We start from the raw sequence: 25,285 nt of genomic DNA, 5'->3' as shown, positions 1-25,285 counted from the left end.
CCCTGGCTGTCCTAGAGCTCTAGGCGGGTTGCCTTAGAGCTTTTTGCTCCGGGGAGGGACCCCAGTAGGGCTAACCAGGACAGCCGCTGGGCTTGGGGGCAGTTGACCCTTTTTCTTTTCAGCCCAGAGATCTGGTTTTCATCAGGACATCTGTGGGAAGGTGGGACATGTGGTGTTGTTTAAGCGTTTCAGTCATTTCCGAGAGAGAAAAGTGAAAATGGTGTATTTGTTGTCACATTTATAACTTTAAATGCATTCTCAGTTGAGAGATTCATTCTAGCACGATTCATGCGTGACCTCTTTGGATTCTTATGGATGTCTTTTTCAAAAATGCATGGGCTTCCCAGTTATCCTTGGTGGCCCAAATCCATGGGTTTCCCACAAGACCAAATAGAGTAAGGATTTGGTCTTCCAAAGACATTTTGTATCAGTGGTTTAACCTTTTCCCTTTGCGCCCAGGTCGGTGTACACACACATGAGGTACCATTTTAAGTGGCGAGGTACACATTTTGTTCCCCGTACGTTTCTGTGGTTCCTCAATGACCAACGCATCAAAATACTGTATTTAACCAACCTAATTGCTGTGCATTCAGGGTACAAAAAGATTTGGCGATCAAGACGCATTTGCATTCCCCTGGGTTTCTCCTTTTCAAAACTGCAAGGGGTTCCCACCTTTCCCTGGTGGTTGCGATGCCAGAGCCCTTAATACATGTGCTTGCCGCAAGCCCAAATATGCTCTTCACTGAGCATTTCCATGCTGGCAGTTTAGCTCTTTCCCCTCAGCCTAGTGGATCCACACATGAGGTACCATTTTCATCGGGACAACTGTGGCAACATGACATGGGAGGTCATTCACAGTTCGGTGAACATTTCAGTGTTTTTCCAGTAGCAAATAGCCCAAAATACTGCATTTTTTGCGATTGCTGTACATTCGTAGTAGGACATTCTTGCGGCAACAATGCACGTTGGGTGTATTTGAATTCCTGCATGCGTCAAAAAAAAAAAAAAAAAAAAAAAAGTGCACCAGGTTCCTCGTTTTCCTTTTGTGGGAGTAATGCCTCAGCCCTAAATCTATGAACTACCCACAAGGCCAAATACACTCTTCGCAGAGTGGCGTCATACCCGTGCTTTAGACATTTCCATTTAGGGCAGTGACAGTGCACCCACACATGTGCAGTACCATTTTTAATAGGGACTGCTATGGGAATGTGGGAAGGTAGGACATCTGTTATTTTCTCTTGGTTGCAATATGCTTTCATACATTTCCTACTGCGGTATGCCCTACATTTAGTCATTGCTTTAGACACTATGCTTTTGTGACCTGCGCAAGTCACCTATCGTTCAAAGGGTCAGCATGTGTTCTTTCAAAAAATATATATGCTTGGCATTCTTCATCACATTGGTTTTCGTTCTTTTCAAACGCTAAGTAGGTCAGTTTAGACCGTCAGCATAAAAATACAGTGGGCCGTGGATGGGTTTTTGGCTCGTGGTGTTGCTTGTTTTTGCGAAACATGAAAAAAATGTATCATTCCCTAACTAGAAGAGCCGGGGAATGTAGCAATACATTGCTTTTCTGAATATTACCATTACCCTACAAGTGGAAACATTTCCAGAACATACTTTTTTTCTGTCACTTAGCCAATTTCTTGCCAAACTATGGGGATTATGAGCACATTGTTTCCTGACCTGCGCAATAGACCTCTCCCTGAACTTGTAATCTACTTTGCAGAAATGTATGCCTTTGTGTTCCCATTGAGCTTTCCTAACCATCTCTTCCATTCACTTCAAGCTGTTTTTTTAAAAAAAAAAAAAGGAAAAGGGGGGGTGGGGGAAGAGGAGGGGACGTCGACAAACACCTGTCGCAAAACGTTTTGTTTCCACTTAACCTGTTCATGAAAGCTTGGCAATGGCAAATGGTTTCTATATAAATAATTTTATTGCCATTTTCTGAGAAAACAAAATTGTGTCAGCTTATTACAATTCACCCTCTCCCCCTCCGCCCCCACCCTCCACCCCATACAGAAAAACACGAATCCTTGGTGGCGTCGACCATGTGGTAAGAAAAGGGTGCAAATTTGGCCAGGATATCACTTGTAGCAAAAAGGTTACAAGGGACTGAATGACAACATAATGAAATGTCAAAAAAATGGCTCAGCACTGGAAGGGAAAACCCTCAGCAGTTAAGGGATTAAGAGTTCTAAGGACACCTAAATTGGCACAATATCTACTCACGACTCGCAAATGAAAGTTGTATTTTTTTTCTACATAGTGATAAATCCATAATCAGGGGCAAAAGAAAGATTGTTTTAGGAATATGTGTATATTTTTCGGGGCAGATACTCACCTTATGTGTAGGGCTTGTTCAATGACTAGCATGTTAACTCTGGGTATACTGGACATGCTTAATACCAGTTTCTCGAAATTGAGGTAGTGCCCCAAAGGCACCATTTTGAGACCAATAGAGTTCAGCAGTATGCAGGATTTTGAAAACAAAGCCATTTGTGTTTTAAATTTAAACATGGTAGGAAATGTCAGAAAGCTACAGTGGAATAGAGAGATAACTCTATAGACTGGAATAATGTAGTTGAAAGATTAAACCAAAAGCAGAAGGTAACCAGAAGAACAAGAATCCACCACTGCCTGGATCCAATCTTTAACCAGACACGAGCTATATCTTCAACCACACCAATAAGTATACAACGTCATGTTAAGTTGTGCTTTCCATCAACTACTAGATGTTAAAATCAGTGATTGTGCGAGCCTTTTCTACGATAAAAACTGCCACTCTGAACAACATTGTTTGGTTGATAGTAATCACTTGTTAGCGATTTGCCAGTTGAACCCGTTCAAAGGGGAGATCGTAAGAAAAAGCCTGCAAAATGGTTGTTACACTGAATGAATCTCATGCATTTGGCATTCATAGGAGTCATGAATAATGCAGAGGCTTAAGGATTGCAGCTGGAACAAATATTCTTACCATTTTAGCTGCTGGGTGAAGGACTTGCATCTGTTTCAGAATAGTAGCGCCATCGTTTGTGATGGTCACATCTCCTTTCCCATCTTGAATCTTGTCAAAACAAATAAGAATGTGGTTGCTTAGGTCACCATTAAAAATAATACAAGCATATACATTTATTAGGACAAAAAGTCTTCTTCATAACTTCGGTAGAAGAGGCAAGTTATTAATCACCAAACGCTTCTGCACTGACGCCCTCTCATAAATAAATTGAAGGTATAGGGGGAATAAGCATTTAAATATGGCTCACCATTTTGTCCATGCCTTTCGGTCCAAGACTTGTTCTTATGGCATCAGCAACAGCTGTAATAAAAAGTAGTTATGTTTTTAATTTAGAAAGAAAACGTTGGCCTACAGAACAATAAATGCATTGTCAAAGAACATCTTAAAGTCTCCAGGCAATCTAAATATGTTCATGTTTCTTGTGGGCACAACTCATTGAATAGCAAAGCTTTTGTTATTCAACGTGGATAAAGTTTTATATTGCACACAAAACTTCAATGCTTCTAGGTGGATATAAAATCATTGAGGGTTGCAGCAAGGAGAACCAGATTACATGAACACAGAGGTTTACCGGAAAGCAATTCTATTGTTACATAGTTTCACATCTTCCTTCCAATGCCTGTGCATATTGGACTAAAACCAGCAAATGCAGAAAGGGAGTTTTTCACTTTTGTTTTAAATTTCACAAGTTTCAGTACATTTCCCATTTCCATACAAAGGCAAATCCAGACTTCTGCTGTTTGGTCTAGGAACGGGCTGCCATTGGTGAGGTTAGGGAGTTGTTGGTTTAGGTGGTCTTTGCGATAGGCAGGTGCCTTTCAGGAAGGCGCATGACCTTCGAGGAAATCCAAGGGCAGACCAAGAGCTAGTTTAGTTGCAAGACGAAAGAGCACAAATAGCATATTTTAGGGTAAGCACATTATTCTGCTGCTCCCGTTTACATTTGGAAGCTTTTACATCTTTGAATCGGGAAGCGTACGTATAGTTCCACGCTACTTTATCCTCTGTGAACCTGATAGAACTACTAGTAGTCATTTGTCTACCATTGGAATACATGACATTTTGAACCCGGTAATCCTGAAGGAGGCCGTCTTTACTGCATATAGTTTCACTTAGATGGATGCAGCGGATGAATCAGATGCAGTAGGTGTAACGGATTAAGTGGTTGGAAGAGATGAAGTAGACAGAAAGGTTGGAGCGTGTGGAACAGACTGAGTGCGTGGGACGGATGAAGTAGATTGATCGCATAGAGTGGCTGGAGCGGACAGAACGCATGAGCGGACGGAACGCATGGATGGAGTGCATGTAGCGGATCAAGAGCGCGGGACGGATGGAGTTCAGATGTTCAGTAAGATCTCAAGCACCTTCCTGAAAAACACCACCTCATAACCACGCTTACTCTCTCCTATACAACACCACTCAACTAGAACACAGCGATACTATGACACATTTGGTATAGCTTTTCTCATACTAACACCCGCCACATACTCATCATCCTAATTAAACACAGCTGGCTCACGACACCCGCTAACCTATGCATCTTCTCAGGCCTAACGCAGCCAGAAATCAGTCTGGGTATCATCCCACCAGAATGAACACATATTCCTGATCTCCCAACCACCACACCTACCGCTAAGAAGCAGCTATCATGCAAGTGCCAAACCGGCTGCACACATATCCGGTGCACCAACGCACCTTATTGATTCTCTCTCTCTACTGACTTGAACTACGCTCCCGAGGGCTTTCAACCTACCAGTGCCTTAACATCATACCAATGATACATAAGGCGCTATATAAATGCAAAGTAACAAAGTGCTTGAGTGAGGTTTGGCAGATCGGATAGGTGCAGGGGGATGCATCTATATGCATGGGCTAAGAAGCAAGGATAAAGCTACAATGAACACTAATGGTGTGTCACAGTGTTTGGTGTTTTGACAACTGACTGCCTAATTTTCGTGAAGGTCAGTGCTGAGCCAGACTGAGCAGTCTTTCTACAGTGCCTGCTGCCTAGGGAGGCAGAGTCTCTGCATTAAAACACCGACCTTGCGCAGAGTGGTGTGCAGCGTGGCTGGGACGACACAGGAAGCGGCGCACAAGGAAAATCAGCAAGTGTGTGGGCGCTTTCCACTCATGAAAAAGGGAGCGGTGCTCCTGCTTGCAGTAATTGATCCTGGCTAAACGTAGATCTCCCCTGTATGGCAACAAACTATCTGCAAGCGACAACATGAAAGACGTCGGGACCAAGTGACACGATTGGTCCAACCAAGCCAATCATTACGATTGCAGCACAAATTCACAATGCAACCGCTAAAATTACTAAGTACTTTGGGACTCGACCTGAGAGTAAAAACAGTGATCCAAGAAAAGGTGGAGACAAAATGACGAGTATGGTGGGGGCGCGAGAGTCGGCCTCACAATAATTCATTATTAAACTTAAATATCGCTTCAGGCAGGGATTCAGCAAGAACTACCAAAGCAATGTTCGATGGAAGGAGGTGGTCTCACATAGCCCTAATACAGAGTGGAGGGTGTTGCCTCGATTATCTGGCTCCCCTTGTCCGACGGGTCTCATTGAGGAAACATCTACTGGAGCTAAATAAAGTGCTACCTAAGGTAGTGATCAGCGGGGCTCCTTTACATGTGACAAAATTGAGTTGCTCATTTTAGATAACGATGCCAATCACAGATTTTATTGAAACAGTGCAATTTTTAAAAATCAAATGGAGGTAGTTACACACATGATAATACTATAAAAAAAAAAATTGTCCATAGACACCCCTCTTTGATAACACACACATTTCAATGGCCTGTTCTTTGGGAAGGTACCCACTCAAGAGTCTGCAGCCATAATACTAAACCAGATTTTATCAAAGAAAAAGCCTGTACGGAGGACATTTGGAGTCCAACCACGTAAGTCCCTTGAGGGGGCCAAACGTTATAAACATGGTGTGCCCTAGGAATGGAAATAATCAGTCCCTTAGAGTCAACTATTGTGGGCCAACAAAATGAGTCGAATGAGGCTTTGTCTATGTCCCCTAGAGAATGAAGAGCGAAAAGGAAGGCAAGTGCACAATTGTCATTTGCGAAACAAATAGTGGTCAGTGTGAAGGCAGCTGAGGAAATAATTACTGTGGGTTCGCAGAACAGTGTGCCACCATCAAAAAAGGCTCAGACGAAAGCAGTAAGACGTGCACAGACAAATCAATAAGGCAGGAAATGTGATCTCCTGGCTGTTAAGCAAAAGGGACAAGAAAAAGGTGGTGTGGGTAATGACTTGTGCTGAAGAGGCCTCAAATACTCCGAGTATGGAAGAGTCTATATCCTCCGAAATAGCAATCCCTAGGTGTGTGAGAAGGGGTGGTGGAGGGGGGGTGAGAAATTACTTGGCAATTGTTAGGATCAGTTAAAGTGTCTGTGGGAGAACTGTGTCGCCCCAAGCACAAGTGGTAATAAAGAAGTTAGAATTACAAGCAACGAGTTTCACGATTCCAAGATGGTTTGAAGACCGAGTAATCCATTAAACAGAGGAGCATTGCCATCTTTATTTGCCCACTTACCAGTGTTGAGAGTTCTCCAAAGTGGGGACTTCGAATTTGTTAACTGAAAGGTCTGGATAGTGTTTGCTCGAAAATACATTGTCGCAATGCTGAGGTGGTCTCTCTGGTTAGAAGCAACAACCCTCTTAATTGAAATGTGGATTTGATTTGGATCAAATGGGTAAGCCCACAAAGGAAGTAAAAGTGAAGCCAAATAAACCAATGGTGACTTAATAATGCAAACTATACAAAAAGGTTGGTTATAAAAAGTTGTGGCTCAACTGATTACAAAGACCTAAGCCACAAGGACCATAACCAAAGATGCTGTTAAAAAAATATGTAATTCAATTTTATTGTACATATCACACACGATAGTCTTAAAACACTAGAATTCATGCATAAAACCTCAAACTAATACAGACCTATATAATGTATGCGAGCAAAGGTCTTTAAGACCCCCTGCCCTCCATTCTAACCCTCTTGCAGATTATGACTTGTCCCCCAGCCACCCATGCACCTGTGGCCAGGGATGCGGGATGGCTGTGGGACAACCCATATTAATGCACACCTTGGCTAGAAAGCGGATCCCAGACCCCATTTTGTGCATGGTACCACAGGCCCCATGGAGGACAAAGGCCGCCTGCAGAGCTACAGCTCTCCCTTCGAGATCGCGCACAGCGAGCCAGTCACCTCCCTCACCCCCTCTCCTCCAAATGTCTCCCAGGAGGCCCGTTCCCACAGGAGACTAGGCGGGAACAAGCTACATGACGAACACTATCTTCCACCTTCCGCAGTTCATCGCTGACCTGTGAATGACTGAGCAAAGGCTTGGGTTTGAGGAAAACAAATCTCCATGAGCATGACCCGTCCCCTTGCAGGCCCCACATTTATAACATACACTGTGGATAAACCCCCCCCCCACCCAACCTTGTTCTCCTTTTGTAGTATCAGATACAGACCCTACGCCTGTGTGTCACTCTCACCCATACTTCTCTGTGAAGGTTATAAATCCCCTCCTGTAGGTGTACATTAAGGGGCTGATTCCAGGAAATTAAACAAGATCTTTACCTATTTTACTGCATATAAAGCTATTGGTAATATGTCTAGGCCCCATACTGTCGAGTGAATCATGTTCTTTACAAAACACTCACACCAATGAATGATATGTTAATTTTCTTGTTTGATATGATGCAAGGTGCATGATCCAGATGCCCACTGGTTTTCCAATATATGCACGTTCAACTAGCATACGGTTTTAAATGTGCATAATACAAAACGGTAGAGCCACAAGGCTGTTGTAGACAGAATGTATTTTGTAACACAATGCCCATGATAGACGTACAACCTATATTATGATCATAGTTTGCATATATTCCGATGTACTTGCAAGCACACTGGCCTAATTCTACCACACATTCGATTGATTTGTATCCAACCCCGCAAAGGGGACCGGCTACAGGCCACGGGGACCGGCTACAGGCCACAGGGCCCTCTCTCCCCTCTGCTGCAGCGCCACATACTCAGTCCCCACCATCCTCCCCCCTCAGGCTGGACTGACAGCTAAATGCCCTCGTTTCACTGATGCTGTGATGCTACAAATGTAACCTCTCACCCTTACGCTGACCCTGCACCAAGTATCCACCCTGCCCTCAGCCCTTTGACACATGTTACCATGAACTCGCCTCGCACTCCTAGACTCTGGTCAAAGAAATATTGACAATAAGCCCCTTACCCTTAAGCCTTTTGATGCAACGACTGCAGGCCCTTTATAAATGTACCACCCCGGACCTCTGATCCTAGTTGTAGCAATATATTCTCTTTATACTAACAAACCAACCATTCTCTCATGGGATCTGAGGAATCGTATAACGAATAATAATATGGTAAATTGATTAGGCACCTGGACCCAAGTAGTCTCACTTTTTATAGTCTATGCCAACCGTCTAGTGACATAACTCCTGTATGCAAGGTATGTGTGGCCACAAGGGCAGATTGTTAAGTAGGGTAGATCTTCATGACTTGGACACATCGCCTGACCCTGCACCTCACCCAGATGAGCCCAGCGGACCCATGTGCTCCATGAACCAGCGTCGTGCCAGCCAATACGGGAGCACCACCCCTACAGAATATATACTGTCCCCCTTGTCCAATGGCCGAAATTCAATGTACCCCTATAGCACACATCATAGACGGCGTGATTTTGTAATATAATGTGCATTTCCTGATGTTTTGGCAGATCGAGCTTTACTTTTTATCTTCATCCGCACATAGTCCTGGTCTCATTCCCCCTGGGGAATGTCATTATTGACTCTCAGTGGGGAGTTCTTATTGTATTTGTGGGGACGCTCACTTTCAATACACAATTGATATAATTTGAAGAGAAACTAACTCAAACCACACTAAAATCTAGTCACTTAGAGATGTGGCAATCATGATAAATTTCATTGCACTCAAAAAGCCAGACTGTTAATAATGGCCCGACTAAGCCAGGTTACAATGAAGAACAAGGGCAAAATCACTTTGGGAATGTTTAGCAGTTCCTATAAATAGCTCCCAACAAAGTCTGGACTATAAATTCATGGAACTCTACGGGCCCATTTGAAGAGAAGGTATCCTTTGTGAATTTGCAGCATTAAGTTAAGATAGGATCCCGATACATGAAACTTGGTTGCTTGATGATGCACATTTTGATGGGTTTAGATATTTTAGTAACCTAGCAAAGAAAGGGGTTAATGGTAGTCCATATGGTGGACTACTAACCTTGTTCTTCCATATACCATCTCCTGTGACATTACTACCAGCTGCATGCCAAATATTGTGCGTCAGCGACGACACTGGAAAGGTATCCCCTCAGCCGTCGCTAAACTTCTTGTGCAAGCAACCAGCAATCATTATCAACGAGATGCAGGACCCCTGTACAGCACTACTGAGAGCTACGACGGAATGACGATCTGCAGGACTGCATTAAGGGGGTGGAAGACAGGCTGACTACATATTTTCTGGAACAAATAGTGAACCTAAAGGAAGATTTGAAAAGCTCCCTGAAAGAAATCAGAGAAACACCCTGGGCAACAGGGTAAACATCACCGAACAGGGTCTGTCTGAAGTAAGCAGTGACGTCCTTCAGAACTCAGATGCTGGAAAAAATTCTGATGGGACACAATAGGAAATCCAATCACAACATTTTGAGAACCGTTCTAGAAGGTCGAATAAAAGGATCAAAGGCCTGTCAGAAACAAATGGAGACGCAGATCTATAACTACTGGTCCAACAATGTTTCGCCACCCTTACGACAGAAGCCACCACAGAAGACATTCGTAAAGAGCGCATCTCTAGGGTGGTCTCCACACAGGACAAAAGACTTTCATATATCAGGCTCTGGGGAAATTGGAAAGGTTTGCGGTAGGAGAAGTCATCTTGACAGGGGATTTCAATCTAGCATAGGACCCAGACAAAGAGCAATCAAGAGTGGTCCACACTTCGCCCGAGAGGAAAATATACAGATCTAGCATTAAGAGACCTGTGGAAAGCAAGAAAAGGGAAGGAGAGAGGGTACCACCTGCTTTTCAAACATCCATCATACATTCTCTAGAATAGATTATATAATTATATATGGGGAACTCCAGGGATACTAGGGGCATTAATGAAGATGAGTATAGACCCAATCTCTATGTCGCACCAACCCCTTTATGGGTGTGGATAAAATATGACACTGCAGAAACAGGTGGGGTCCTGTAAAATGCCTAGTGAAGTACTATATGACACTGTAGCGTGGGATAAATTGAGGAAGAATACCAAAACCTATTTTGAAATAAATGATACACAGGAGGCTCCCCCCGATTTAGTTGGACGCCTTTAAAGGCAGTGCTCAGGGGAGAAAAGCTCTCTCAAAATGCAAAGGAGAAAAGAGAAGGAAAGGCTAGAAAAAGACATGGAGGCAGAACTGAAAGACTCAGAGGGTGTTAGCTGAAAAGGAAAATAAGCTAAAACTACAGCAGGGTTGAGGATTGCATGAGACAATTAGATCTTTTAAGAACGAGCAGGGCAGAGAAAGCATTGAATCTAAAACAGGAGGTACTATATAAGGGCGAACAAGGCAGACAGAATGCTAGCGAGACTCCTAAAGCAACAGACGAGTAAAAGTAACAGATAAAGCTGGCAGACGGCACAACTGTCAGAGACTGGAGACATTATAGACTCCGTCTCGACATTTTATGCTCAGCTTTACTCCACGGAGAGACCGGACCAACAAACCATACAGTAATTTCTAGACAGGGTACAGCTGCCTAAGGTTTCCAAGGTAGACAGGGAGGTCCTTGAAAAAGAAGTAGTGGTGGGAAGGATTATCAAAACCCTCCCCAGTAATAAAGTGCTGGACCCAGACGGATTCCCTGCACTTACTTCTAAAACATTAAACAAGGATCTTATACCATTTCTAACAAAATTACTCAATTTCGTCAATCAGGTGTCGCGGGGGGTATAACGCGTTCTATGGCCAAGGTGAAGGTCGTTGGGAAACCGAATAAAGATATGACGAACTGCGGTTCATATCAGCCTATAGCATTACTAAACATACAATGCCAAAATATATACAGGGATACTGGCGGATAGAATAAGGAACATCCTGCCGACAGTTATAGGCCAGGACCATGCAGGCTTTATTGCTGGTAGGCAAACATGGGATAATATAAGAAAGGGCACCCATCACATTGAGGAGGCAGAAATCAAACAGATTCCTGGGGTACTAATATCACTAGATGCCAAAAAGGCCTTCTACAGGGTGGAATGGCCATACTTATTCCAAATAATGAAAGACATGGCGTTTGGGCCCAATTATATTCAAATGGTGGAAGCAAACTACAAAGATCTGTCGTCAGACTTTCCATCAACACAACAATTCGAATAGAGCAGGGTACGAGGCAGGGCTGCCTGTCATCCAATTTATATGCCATTTTTCCAGGACCATTGCTAGCCCCAATTCGATCAGATACCAACATAAAAGGGGTTCCATTTGGCGGCGAAACTCATAAAACAGTGGCATATGCAGACGATATGCTGATACTAGTGGAACCGGAAAAGTCAATTCCAGCCTTGGTTAAAGTACTGGCTGAACAGGTCAGGTCCCTGGGTAACAGAAGGCATCAGGTTAGGCATTACAAATTTCTCTAGTGGTTGTAGTAGCTAAGTAAGGTCAATTGCATTGAAAGGCATTTCCTTAACCTAATCATCATATCAGCCAGCAACTATTGTCCCAACTCATGATGGAGTACTTCCTGTTCAGCAGTGATTGGCCTAGGACTACTGTGATGCAGTTTGGAACTTAGAGTGCATTGGTGGGAAGGGATGCATAAGGACACTTTGAATAATGTTAGAACGTGCGCAATCTGTTCGCGAGTGAAGTCAGAAAATCACAGACCAGGACTCCTCTACCCATTTCTTCCCGTCCATGGCACACAATCACTTTAGATTACATAGTGGATTTGCCTCTTGATCAGGGTTGCACAGCGCTTTTGGTGGTGGTTGATGTTCTCTCCAAGGCCAGTCATTTCGTTCCTATTAAAGCTTCAGCTACAGCTACAGCCACTAATTTAGCACAAGCTTTACTGCAAAATGTGGTAAAATTACATGAACTTCCTACACATTCGATTTCAGACCGGGGGGGGGGGGTCTCAGTTTGTGTCCAAATTCTGGCAGGCATTCCAAGGAGTTGAAAAAAAGGTTAGTCCAACTACCAGTTTTCATCCAGAGGCGAATGGTCAAACTGAGAGGGTGAATCAGGAGTTAGAGAAATATGTGCGTTGTTACCTCAAGACAGATAAGCGTTGGGTGGAGTTAATCTAGTTGGGAGAGTGCTGTTATAACACAGCAAAAGATTCAACCAGGGGTTTAATCCCAGATTTCTTAAGGATGTGAATTTGGAGGAAGTGGAAGTTCTTGATGTTGAAGGTAGATTGAGAGCCATGGTTGTGAATTTCAAAAAGGCTACAGAGCCTTTACAAAAAGAGTAAGTCAGATTATAAGAGAATTGCTGCTCGTAAGCGTAGGGCAGCTCCAATTTATCAAACAGGTGATATGGTTTGGCTTTCCAGTAAGAACATAGCTCTGAAGGGTGAAGACAAGTTTAGTCTATGCTTTTTGGGGCCATTTGAAATTGACAATGTTCTTTCTCAAGTCACTATTAAACTGAAGTTGCCATCTAGTCTGAAGGTGCATCCCACCTTCCACGTCAATCTCTTGAAACCTTGTACTATAGGAACTAGACTAACTCAGACTCCGGGTCCAGTTTGTAAGGAAGGTTCAGGAGAGGAGTATGAGGTTCAGGACATTCGGGATTCTAGGGTGGTTCGAGGTAGACTGCAGTATTTGATAGATTGGAAGAGATATGGTCCTGAGGAAAGATCGTGGGTGGCTAAGCAAGGTGTACATTCACCAATGTTAGTCACAACATTTCATTTACGCAGACCTGAGAAACCAGGCACGTGTGTGTGTGGTGTGTGTGGTCAGCAACTATTGTCCCCACTCATGATGGAGCACTCCCTGTTCACAGTAGTCATAGGCCAATCACTGCTGATGCAGTTTGGAACTTCAGGAGAGGTTCTAAACTGCCTTTCATTGAAGACCTGTTCAGGTGTGGTCACAGTGCTCAAGAGCTCCAGATAAAACAAAAAAGAAAACCAGAGAAAGAATTCATACCTACAGAAATAAGACCATCTTGAGATGCACCTCTCTCCGCATATCTTGCCTGGGTCGAATAACGACAGCCAAGATGGTGACGCTCCCTAGATTGCTGTATACATTTCAGGCCCTCCAGATTACAGTGTCATTCTACAAGGCAATAAATAGGAGGGTTTCAAAGTTTATTTGGCAGAATAAAGGCCCCGTGGTGGCCTTGGATCTGCTTGTGACTCAAAAGGCATGGAGGGGGGCTGGGACTACCCAAAATAAAAAGATATTATGAAGCTGCCCAATTGGTGCGAGAATGGCTTACAGAAAGCAGGGAAAAGGTCTGGGGCAGGATGGACAGAGCAGTTGCGGGGTGCCCTGTCGGATGGAGAGATAGTGACATTTGAAGAATGCAAACTCAATTGGGAGTGAATGAAGCTGAAAAGATACGAATATATACAAGACACTGATTAAGGCAACCAGAGATTCAAAACCTAACTGACAGAAATCGAAAAATACATAACCACACATTGGGGAGATAAGGCACCTAACCTTGAGCATTAATGCTATCCTTCAGGGCTACTCGACCCGAGAGAAATTGCCTTATCAGGTAGCTTGGGAGGGCACGAAAGATCAGATATTACACAGGAACAGTGGGAAGGTTTATGGAAGAACATCCCGAAGTCAACTAGGGCCATACAATTAAGGGAAGCCTTGTATAAGATGATGCTACAATGGCATTACACACCCAGTAAACTTCACAAAATGTATAAAAACAACCTCACAGGAGTGCTGGAGGGGCTGTAAGGGGATAGAAGGCACATATGGTGGGATTGCCCCAGGATAAGGGAATTCTGGGAAGAGGTGATGGCTCAGATAAAGAACACTATGCTGAACTGCAAGCTTTTTCCCTAGGGAAAAATGTATGCAGATTCCCAAAGGCCCGAAAGAGTTAATATGACTCAATTGATTACGGCCTGGCTAGTGATAGCAAAGAACTGGAAACAAAAAGATCCCCCTAAAAAGCTGGAATGGACACGCAAAATGTGGGACATAGTGATGGAGTGGATCACCTACCGAATACAAGGAGATGCAGATCAATTCCATATACACTGGGGAGAACTATTAGAATACTTACCAACTGACTATTTTCAACAAAAGTGCCCACAAAACTAAGATCCCTGGACCTAAGGTGATCCTCTGGTCAAGTTGCTTTAGAACCAGATGATTGTAAAGGAACATCCACAGGACAATCTTTGCTAAGACACTGCAGGACCAATGGGGGTGGGGCAATGGGTGCAAACATTGTAAAAAGGCAAATAAAAAAATCATTGTCCAAAATTGCTGGTCAAGAAAGTTTTATTTACCAATCTCTGCTAATCCGTTTTTGAAAAATAATGTATGCCTTATAAAAGTCACAGTAGTGGAGATTATCAAATTGAAATAGAAAAGGAATCAGAAATCGTACTTGGCATTAAGAGTACACTTAAGGCAGAATCCAATCTTTTCTGTGCAATGTTATTTTGAAAACATTATGCTGGCTTTATAAATTAACAGTTTCCCCCCGGGGTGGGGGGTAAAGTGGAGGAAAACATCCTCTTTGACAGGCAGAAAGAAGTCAGGTTTTAAAAAAATGTTTAAACAATCTTTTCCATGGGACAAGTCATCTATCAATCCCTGAAACACTGAGTCACACTATACAACATGTACCCATATATAATTTGCACTTGTAAAAACTCAGGAAATTAAGGTTATGGTCACAGACTAACATACCCGAGTAGTTCAAAAGGCGGGGCATTCCATTTTAAATAATATGCATCAACAAACTTATTTACAGACCCAATTCCCATTTAGTGGAATAGCTTGAAAGTATTTTGGGCGAACTCTGTTTACAATTGCTATCTGGGATAGAACTAACTCATGGGATATGTATTTGGTTTGCCTTTTAAAGGCCCAAGACAGGCAACTCTAGCAGGTAAGCTCTTCGTTTTGGCTGGCCGCCCTGCTGCCAAATTCCTCTCAGGCAATCTGGTTCCATCTTGGATTCAGCTCTTGAAAAGGCTTCAAGGAGGATTTCTCTCAGTTACATCCAGTTGGAACCCCAATCGCCTGTTCTCCTGTCGGAACCTGCTCTCTTCCTAGGCTGCTTTCCACAAAGCTCCCCCAACTTCCTGTGTGTTTAACTTTAAATACTCAACAACCTTCACCCATGCAACATCTTTGGAAGAGACCGTGTGATTGGACAGAGCCTGCAATAGGCTCCCTTTACATAGTTACACCAAAAAACTCCTCTTTACTTCGACTAAACATACTTTGGCGTATCATACAGGTTATTTAACTAATATTCAGCACCAAACTCAGGATTTCTGATCAAAGTGAACTGAAATATTTGTTTTCCTTATACAACTTCTTGCATGAATTAAATATATATATTATACATACATATACATACATACATGATTGCCATACATTCGAAAATCAGAAATCCTTCAGGTGTCTTAATAAATCATACATATTACTATATCCTTTTGACATGTATGTGAGCAGGCTACTTTGCAAAACTGAAATCTAGTCTTGGTTCTCTCGATCAAGCAGAGGGTTTAAAAGTTACAGCAGATAATGTATTTCATTTTGTGACTTTAAATGCACTTAGTTTCTAGACTGCACATACATGTCCCGTTACTTTTGAAAATGAACAGAAAATATGTGAGCACATATCCTTGTAACAAAGGCTTCATTTAATAGGGTGCTTTCCATGAAGCCGGCTTAACAAATAATGCTTTATTGCTCGGTTTAGGATTTTCTGTGTAAATCTGTTATTCTGAAGAGGCCATTGCTAGCTGGCCATGCATCAGGACCCCTCACCTTGCTCTCCTCCTTACACCTATAAGTTGATTCCAGCATCTAGCTCGCGTAACGCTGCATTTTTCTCTGCATTTTAAATAGACCTTTTGCTCAAAGTACGCCTGTTCACCTCTGTTAATGGTGAAGTCTCTGATCAATGGAGAGGTCTGTTTTACAGAAAGCTGACACACCTCTGCACTTTTTGCTTTCAGATCTGGGTCACGGGTAAACACCTTGCACATTTAACTAGAGTTCAGCAACAAAAAGAAACGACCATTTCAAAGTTACATGGAATGTAAAAAGGGAAAATAAAACGCCAAGTGTAATTCTTACTGGGAATTGCAATAAATGTAGTCCACTCCAACAGATTTAACTCAAATCGCAAAGGTTTTTAATAATGTATTTATCCTTGCAAACTATTAGAATATAATGGCTGTAAATCAGCATATTTTCCATATGCATATCTGTACAGAAGAATCTTGGCAAATCCATTTTCATAAGACAACACTTGTTAGATTGACAATAAATTAAATATAAAATATGGCAAGCAAATTTAGAATTCACAGTAAGGAAATGCATTGCAGACTTCTCTAAAATCCCCATCATGCCCTGCACTCAGTAATCCTTCACTCTTTGTGACGTCTCAATACAAGACTGGGACACCGTACATACAAAAACCTCTGGCTTATACGTCAAAACAGCTGCTTAAATAACCTAGAAACGGAACCAGTGGGGTGGGCCTGGGAATCAAGGCTCCAGATCACATCACCTAAAATGTCAAGTTTATAGCATGTAACATTAAGGGGTTGAAAAATAAAAAGATAAGAAATCCCATGAGAAAAAGAAAGGGAGACCTCTTATTAGAATACTCGTTTTATCAAATAAGGACTCAACGAAAGACCTGCTTTGAAGCTGTATTGTTTCAACGACTCATTGCTTTAATTAAGCATTCATCACCCAAAGCATCTCTTTATACAAGTGATCTTGCTTCGCATCCACCAACTTTAATCTTTCAAGAGGTGCACGTCAGGTAGGTCTACTTTCCCAGACATTGTTTAGGTTTGCCCTTGATCCCCTATTGAGGCGCATCAGGTTGTACAAAGAAATAAAAAGGTAATCAATATGGAGGCTCGAGTCCAAACTAGCAGCTTGTGCCGATGATTTAATACTTTTTTTCCTGATATTGCCACATCTATCAGGAAAATCAAATCACCAGCCAACTGGACTCATTCATATCAGTGTCCAGTTACAAGCAAAAAATAAACACTCCCCATAACCCCAACATGCATCAAAAAATGACATACATGACACTTGGTTGTTTCAGTGGAGCCAAAGAAAGACCTCCGTCTAGAATCCAAAAACTCACTGAAAACCAGTTGAAGGGATACAATCCTCTATAATAAAGGGAGATGCTTGAATCATCACCTTTCCTCTATCATGGTGGAGCATGCTAGATGCAATAAAAAGGATGTTTGCGCTTTTAATACTACATGCCCTTTCGGATGGATCTGAACGAAACAAGTACATTTCTTTGGTCCACAAAACCCCTAGAATCACTATAAAAAAATATCCAAGGGCAGTGTCAAATTCCATGAGTTTAAAAAAAAAACACCATTAAGCATTTAGATCGAAACAACCATCCTTGTGGCTATTCCCCTTTGCCGAGTGTACAAGCCCTCTTGGATTCCATTTGAGGAACAGACCTTTAGACCATGTCCTTGGTCTTTTTTGTGCTTCCTAGCAAGATCAGTCACCCTACACAACAATCAAGTACTAGAGAAAGCTATAAAGAAAAATCTCAGTGGGCATAATTTAAATCAGATTAGAGATGGCTTTAATAAGCCGATCAGCAAATCAAATACAGATGCTGTGGTTTGTGGTATACACAGCCTTCCAAAATTAATAAACTAGTCAAGAATGGTCAGAACTACTGGAAGTGAGAGAGTGCTGACCAAATTGGAACCTTCAAACATGATTTGTAACTGTCCCCATTTTCCATCTTATTGGTAACGGGTGTCAGAAGGTACATGCAAAATACTTCTTAAAACCATCAACTCACTTAAACACTTCAATCAAATCCCTAAAAGGGGACATTTCAATCCCAAACAGAACTATTCTAGACATCATTGGAAAGAAAAGAAACACGCCACCACACATCACTCGTATCCATTAAAACGTGGTGGACGTCCAAGGCCAGAGGTTTGCAACCTTTGGCTCTCCAGATGTTTTATTTTTTAGACTACAACTTCTAAATTTAGCCAATTGTGAGAGCATAAAATCTGTAGTAAAAACACCTCTGGAGAGCTATAGGGGTTGCAGACAACTGGTTTAGGTTCCTTCTAGTTTATGTGAAAGGCCTATATCAATATCCTGTTTCCACAAATTCTGGACTCCAAGACGCTTTCCTCTTCAAGCCCACTATTAGACCTAGATGTAACAAGAGGACTCCTGTGTTGGAGTACACGGATGAGAACTGTATAAACACCTAGTCTTTATTTGTATTTGGTTTAATCAAACCTTTACAAAACATCAATACAAAAGAGGGGAAAAATAAAAACTCCTACTCAGCCACACTGTACTAGCAATCAAGCAGCAGTCCCAATTGGGGCTCGTCGATAAGGACAAAAAGTCATAGCTCAATATTTTTGGGCTATATCTCGATAGATAAGATATGTATGTTTATTAACTTGTAGTGCGCACCAGACCCGAAGTTAACAGGTCGCATTGCAGAAGACAGCTTGCTTGGTTACAGAAAGTACATATGCATAGATACATTTACAAGATACAGAGTATAAAATCCGGATAGGATAAATTGCGTAGAAGGGCTACAGCTAGAAAACTATGTACAATTGTGATAACATTCTTACAAAGCATACTTCTAAATATATTTACATGAAACAGGTTTGCAGACTAGGAAGTCAGGACATAGACAACAAAACAGCTCTATATTGTACCTAGTATTTTATGTACAGGGTAGAACAGAAAGTGTGTTTGGGGGAGGGGGTGGATGGTCATATGCCAGGCTGACAGTTTGGGTTTTTCAAGAGTCTTGTAATTCTGACGGAATTGTGTGTAGGATTGATCTTCTCGTAGGGTGTATATATATGAATGATACATTACCCACCGTAATCGTATTTCTGATGCTTGTATCTGCTTAGATTCACATGCTGTGCATAGGCCGACATCTAGTGGACGCTGCAGAGTATTACAGTTGTTTTCGAAACACGAAAAAGGGTCAACAGGGCGTGCCAATAATACTATCCCTAGTGTGACGTCCAATGAACTCATGATCCCTCACGCGTCGGTCCCTCAGATGAACAAGTTACTCTTACCTGGTAACGTTCTTTCGATGGGATGGTCCAACGACGTATTCCATCTCTATGACATGTAATCAACAAAGCTGTGCTGCTTCGGAAAATCTTTCGCCGTCTGCGTCCTGCACCAATGACGTAGATACCCCACCCTCAAGACCTCCTCCGACAGCAGTGGATGTTATAAGTAGGACGTATGACGCCCGTAGCCTCAGTTGTAGTTTTGTTCCCAGAATGTGGGGCACCAGTCTTCTGCCAGTCTGACACACAAAGCCTTGCGGAAACGTAAGCTGCAATTGCATAAGAAATTCTGTAGCGGGTAAGGCAGGGAGGGAGCGATATGGAATAAGTCGTCGGACCATCCCATCGAAAGAACGTTACCAGGTAAGAGAGTAACTTGTTCTTCGAGGGGATTTGGTCCTCCGACCTATTCCATATCTATGACAGGCTCCCAAAGCAATACCAATGGCAAGGTGGTGGTTAAAGAATTTAGAAAACAGAAATTTAGAATGCCCAATCAAATTGTGGAGTAAAGGACCGCCTTACCAAAGGCCAGAACCTGCCCACGGATGGAATCGAGGGAGTAGTGTCGTACAAAAGTATGTACCGAAGCCCAGGTGGCTGCATCACAGATGTTACGAATAGGAACACCCCTCTGTAGGGCAGTAGAGGCAGCCATACCCTGGTAGAATGGGCCCGCAAGCCAACCGGTGGGTCCTTACCCGCCAAGCGGTAACACTCAGATAGCCAAAATAATCCAGCGAGACAAAGTCTGTTTCATCACAGCTTGTCCCAAACGCTTTCCAGCGTAACCAATGAAGAGTTGATCGTCCACTCTGACCCAGGACATGCGTGAAATTTAAGAGCTTAACGCTCTCCTAGGATCAAGCCTATGGAGCCTCTCCTCTTCCTTACCAGGATGTGGAGGAGGATGAAACGCTGGAAGAACAACCTTCTGGCCTAAATTAAATTCCGACACCACCTTTGGAAGAAAGGAAGGACGAACTCCAAGGACAAACCTGTCCTTATGAAACAGTGAAGGGTGGCTTAACTGAAAGTGCCTGTAAGTAAGTCACTCTGCGAGCGGAAGTGACCGCAACCAAAAATACAGTTTTAAGAGTTAACAGTCTCACAGGGCAAGAATGCAAAGGCTCAAACAGAGCACCCATCAGAAACTTAAGCAAGGTTCAAATCCCAACCGGGCACCTGGAAAGGTGACAGAGGCAACACATTAGTGAGCCCTTTCAGAAACTGAGAAATTAAAGGAATTTTAAAATAAGAACACTCATCAGACGAGCGCTTAAATATGGACAGCGCCGCCAGGTAACCTTTTACGGTACCCACTTGCATGTCCCTGTGGGCCAAAGAAAGCAAAAAAGACAGAACCATGGGAATGTCACAAGCAAAAGGATCCACATGCTGAACCCTGCACCAGTCGTAGAATGTACGGCAACGGTACAGAGACTTTGTTGCGGGCCGTCTGGCCGAGAGCAACACCTCCATTACATCTTCAGGGAGGTCCCAATCCTTATACCTCAACCTTTCAGAAACCAAGCGTGCAGGTTCAGGGACCTGACCTCTAGATGGAGAACCTGACCCCCCCCCTCCCATGAGAGCAGATCGTCTCGGTAGGGAAGACGACGTGGAGGGCAGATGGACAAGTCGAGAAGGTCCGAGTACCGCGTCCTCCGGGCCCACGCCGGAGCAATGAGGATCATCCGAGAACCGAACATCCGTAGTACTTGCGGGATGACGGGGACTGGAGGAAACGCGTACAGCAGTAGGAATGACCACTCCACCACAAACGTATCGCCTAAGGCTCCTTTTGGAGGAAATTCCTGCGAGCAGAACCTCTCGCACTTCCGGTTAACACTGGAGGCAAAGAGATACACTTGAGGGGTCCCCCAAAGGGCAAAGATCTCCAGGAGAATCTCCTGAGCCAACTCCCAATCGTGAGAGATCACGCTCTGCCTGCTCAGAGCATCCGACGTCTCGTTTTAGTCTCCGCCACGATAAAAACTTCCTGCTGGATTGCCCAGAACCAGAGCTGCATCGCCTCCCTGCACAGAGGAAGTGACCCTGCCCCCCCACCCTTTTTGTTGAGGTATTGCATGGCCACTGTATTGTCCGTCAGGATCAGGACAGTCTTCCCTCACACAGTCGGCAGAAAAGCCTTCAGGGCTAGCCTGACGGCCCTCAGCTCCAACAGAGTGATATGGAGTCTGGACTCCGACGGAGACCAACGACCGCTGACTGTCAACTCGTTGGCATGAGCTCCCCATACCGTGAGGGATGCTTCCGTCACGATAGTCGCCTCTGGCCAGGGTAGCCAAAATGGAGCCCCCTTCATCAGATTGTCTTCGACGGCCCACCACAGAAGGTCCTGGGCGTCCGAGGACGGCACCTGAACAGGATTCAACATCCTGCCGGAGGACTGAGACCACTGGAGCTTGAGTGCTCATTGCAAAGATCTCATCCGCAACCTGGCCTCTGGCACCAGAAGAATGCAGGATCCCATGAGGCCGAGCAACCTCAAGAACTCGAACGCTGGGAGACTCTGGGCAAGCTGAAACTTGTGCACGATCTGCTGAACGTGATGAGCCCTCACCTGGGGAGGGAAACACTGTCCCATGGACGTGTCGAGCACTGCTCCGATGTACTGGAGCCTCTGACTTGGTGTCAAATGGGACTTCTTAAGTTGAGTGAGAAGCCCAGCTTGTGGAGGGAGTGGCAGGTGACTGACAGATGATCCAGGACTAGCTCGGGAGAGAGCCCCCTGATCAACCAATCGTCCAGGTAGGGGTAGACGTGAATCCCCCTTTCCTGAGGTGCACTGCCACCACAACCATGAGCTTGGTGAAGACCCTCAGAGCAGAGGTCAATCCGAACGGCAGGACCTGAAACTGAAAGTGCGAGTCGCCAACCGCGAACCTCAAGGTACTTCTTGTGCTTTGGATGGATCGGCACATGAAAATAAGCGTCCTTGAGGTCGAGAGACTCCAACCAGTCCTGAAGTTGAAGGGTCTGGAGGACTAGAGAGAGTAACCATCTTGAACTTGTCCTTCCTGAGGAGTTTGTTCAAGTCCATGATGGGTCTCAATCCCCCCCGTCTTTCTTGGAAATCAAAAAATAAAGGGGAATACCATCCCTTGTTCCTCTCCGCTACAGGCACCAGTTCTATGGCGCCTTTCTCCAGCAGGGATTGAATTTCCTGCGCAACAAGCGGATCTGGACTCTTCAAAGAGAGGTACCCAGGTGGATTGTCCCGAGGCCTCTGCCGGAAAGGAAGACCGTAGCCGTGGGTTATGATCTCCAGATCCCACACATCTGAAGTAATGGCGCGCCACTCTGCAAGATGCTGCGCCAGCCTTCCCCCAACCGGCGACCCATGGGACATGGCCTCATGACTGATCTAAAGCTGCGTTGCCTGAGGGCAAAGAGGCAACAGCCCGAGCAACCTTGGCAACTCGAGAACCTTGTTTTCCACCTCTGGCACTCCTACGGTGGCCCCTTTGACTGGCAGCTCCTCTCGCTTTACCAAAGGATGAGTAATAATGAAAGGAACCTCCCCTCCATTGCTGTCCCCTAGGACAAAAATGCAGAGGTTGGCGAACTGCAGCGCCCAACGACTTTGCTGCAGCTTTGGATGTCTGCAACCTCTCAAGGCCCTCGTCAGCCTTGCTGCCAAAAAGATGTTCCCCGTCAAAGGGCATGTTGAGGAGCTGGGCCTGCACCTCAGGAGCAAACCCCGACTTCCGCAACCACGCAAACCTGCGTATCGCGGTGCTCGCCGCCATGGACCGGCTGACGCAATCTGCCATGTCCAAACCCGACTGAACGGCCTCACACATGGCATCATTGCCATCCTGAACCATGGCAAAGAAACCATCCCGTTCGTCCCCTTTCGGAATATCTTCAGCCACTAAGGAAACAGTTCCACAGAGTGTGCGTGAATGTGACAAGGCACATATGGAGTTTGCCGCCTGAAGCGCCATACCCCCCTGAAGAAAACACTTTCATCGCCCAGCCGTCAAAACGCTTGTCGTCCCTATCAGGAGGGATGGTAGGATAAAACGCCTGCTTTGCCGGGGCCGTAGCCGCCTGCACCACCAAACTCTCCAGAGTGGGGTGCTTGGTCAAGTAGCAGGGGTCGCTACTGGCTGGACGGTATTTTCATGGCAAAGACTTGCCCACTGCCGGAAGAGTCTCTGGAGCAGTCCAAGCCGCCGCCACCCTCCTCTGTAGAGCCATATGGAACGGCAGTACCGGTTCAGTTGGTGGACCTTGGTCGAGGATATCCGTAAGGTCACCCTGAAGAAAATCCCCTGGGGGAGCAGACCATCCCAAGTACTCTGTGACCCTGGACATAAGGCGCTGGTACGAGGAATCGACATGAGTGCCAGGCTCAGGCCTACAAAACTCCACCTCCGGAGAGGTGTCCAGCCCACTGGCATCGTGCAGGGATTGCCGCAAGTCCTCGATTTGGCTATGGCCCGAGAGAATCTCGTCCGGCACCGTATCTGGAACCATGCCATCATCAGAGCCCTCATCCACCTCTGAAATAAACTCAAGTTGGCAGTAAGAAGGCACAGAATGTGGAACAAAGCCATGCTTGACCTTTGCCAGAGCCTTTCTAGGCGGTTCCACGGAGCCCTGGAGAACCCCTGTCGAAACAGCCTCGAAAGGCGTCGAGTAAATCGGTGTCGACAGCATCGATGGCGCAGTCGCAGTCCTAGAGGCCGGGGTCCGGAGCGTGTCCCTCGACAGCCTGGGCGCCGATGACTTCTTCCGAAGGCGGGGCCTCGAAAGAGTCAGTCGACGGGGTCAACGTCTTGCTCGAAGACACCACAGGTGCACACGGTCTCGAGCGCGTCGAGGACCAGGACCTGGAACGGGCATGACGAGAACAATTCCCCTTGTCCGAGCAGGACCTCTCCCACGACGAGAACGATTCCCCTTGTCCGAGCAGGACCTCTCCCACGAATCGTGCCGAGCACCCAAGCCCGAAGGCGTGCGAGCGGTGTCCCTCGACCGATCACGACCGACCCCACTCGGAGGTGCAGACGGACCAGTGCCCTGCGATTCGAGAATCGCCAACATTTTCTTCCCGAAGGAAGCACATTCCTCCGGCGTTGCATGCTTGGTGGGGTAAGCGACCCACCGACGGGCGGAATCCTCGGATGAGGACTGGGAAGGCAACCGATGACGGCACTTCCGGGAGTGCCTCGAAGAGGCAGAGGAGTGGCGGGACCGAGACCCACTGGACTTCCGACGACGACGCATAGAGTTGCCCCTCGAATCGTCCGTCGAAAGCCCTGCAGACCTCGACTTCCGTGGCTTGGACACCTTACCTACCGATAACTTCTTCTTACGCTCCCGCAAGGCTTTGGACGTGAGCAACTGGCAGTCGACACAGTCATCCGTGTCATGGGCCTCCTCCAGGCACCAGAGGCAGGCGTCGTGCAAGTCTTTAACCGACATCTTGGACCCACAGTCCCCGCACTTCTTAAAGTCTGGACGCGGTGTGGAAGACGAGGTAGACATCTTCACAAAGAAATACTTTCACAATACGAACAGGTTCGAAGAACCGAGAAAGAACAGAAACTCCAAAGAGTCGAGGCACGCCAAGATCTCCGAAGCGAACAAGTTTGCGGAAAAAACTAAACTGAGGCTACAGGCATCATGCGTCCTACTTAAAACATCCAGTTACGTCGGCAGAGGTCCTTGAGGGCGGCGCATCAGACGATTTTCCGAAGCAGCACAGCTGTGGCGATTACATGTCATAGATATGTAATACGTCGGAGGACCCAATCCCCTCGAAGGTTATTTCTCTGGCATTGTGTTTCAAAGCGCTTCAAGGCAAGGGAGGGAACAAGGGAAAATACAACATTCTTCCAGGCCATGAAGAGTAA

General features: G+C 45.1%; 1 protein-coding gene across 1 annotated transcript in view; it reads right to left on the bottom strand.

Moving 5' to 3' along the window:
* Nucleotides 1-25,285, bottom strand: part of CCT4 (chaperonin containing TCP1 subunit 4) — a 472,029-nt gene that overhangs the window by 398,241 nt on the left and 48,503 nt on the right. The window contains exons 2-3 of the mRNA XM_069608221.1: nucleotides 3,267-3,319; nucleotides 2,978-3,067 (exon numbers count right to left, since the gene is read on the bottom strand). Coding sequence (XP_069464322.1) covers nucleotides 2,978-3,067; nucleotides 3,267-3,319 — 143 coding nt within the window. The remainder of the gene's footprint in view (nucleotides 1-2,977; nucleotides 3,068-3,266; nucleotides 3,320-25,285) is intronic.

Source organism: Ambystoma mexicanum, chromosome 4q (genome assembly GCF_040938575.1).
Source record: "Ambystoma mexicanum isolate Mex_15411 chromosome 4q, UKY_AmexF1_1, whole genome shotgun sequence".
Classification (NCBI taxonomy): Eukaryota; Metazoa; Chordata; class Amphibia; order Caudata; family Ambystomatidae; genus Ambystoma; species Ambystoma mexicanum.
Note: the sequence above shows the minus strand (reverse complement) of the source record. Positions and strands in the feature narration are given on the sequence as shown.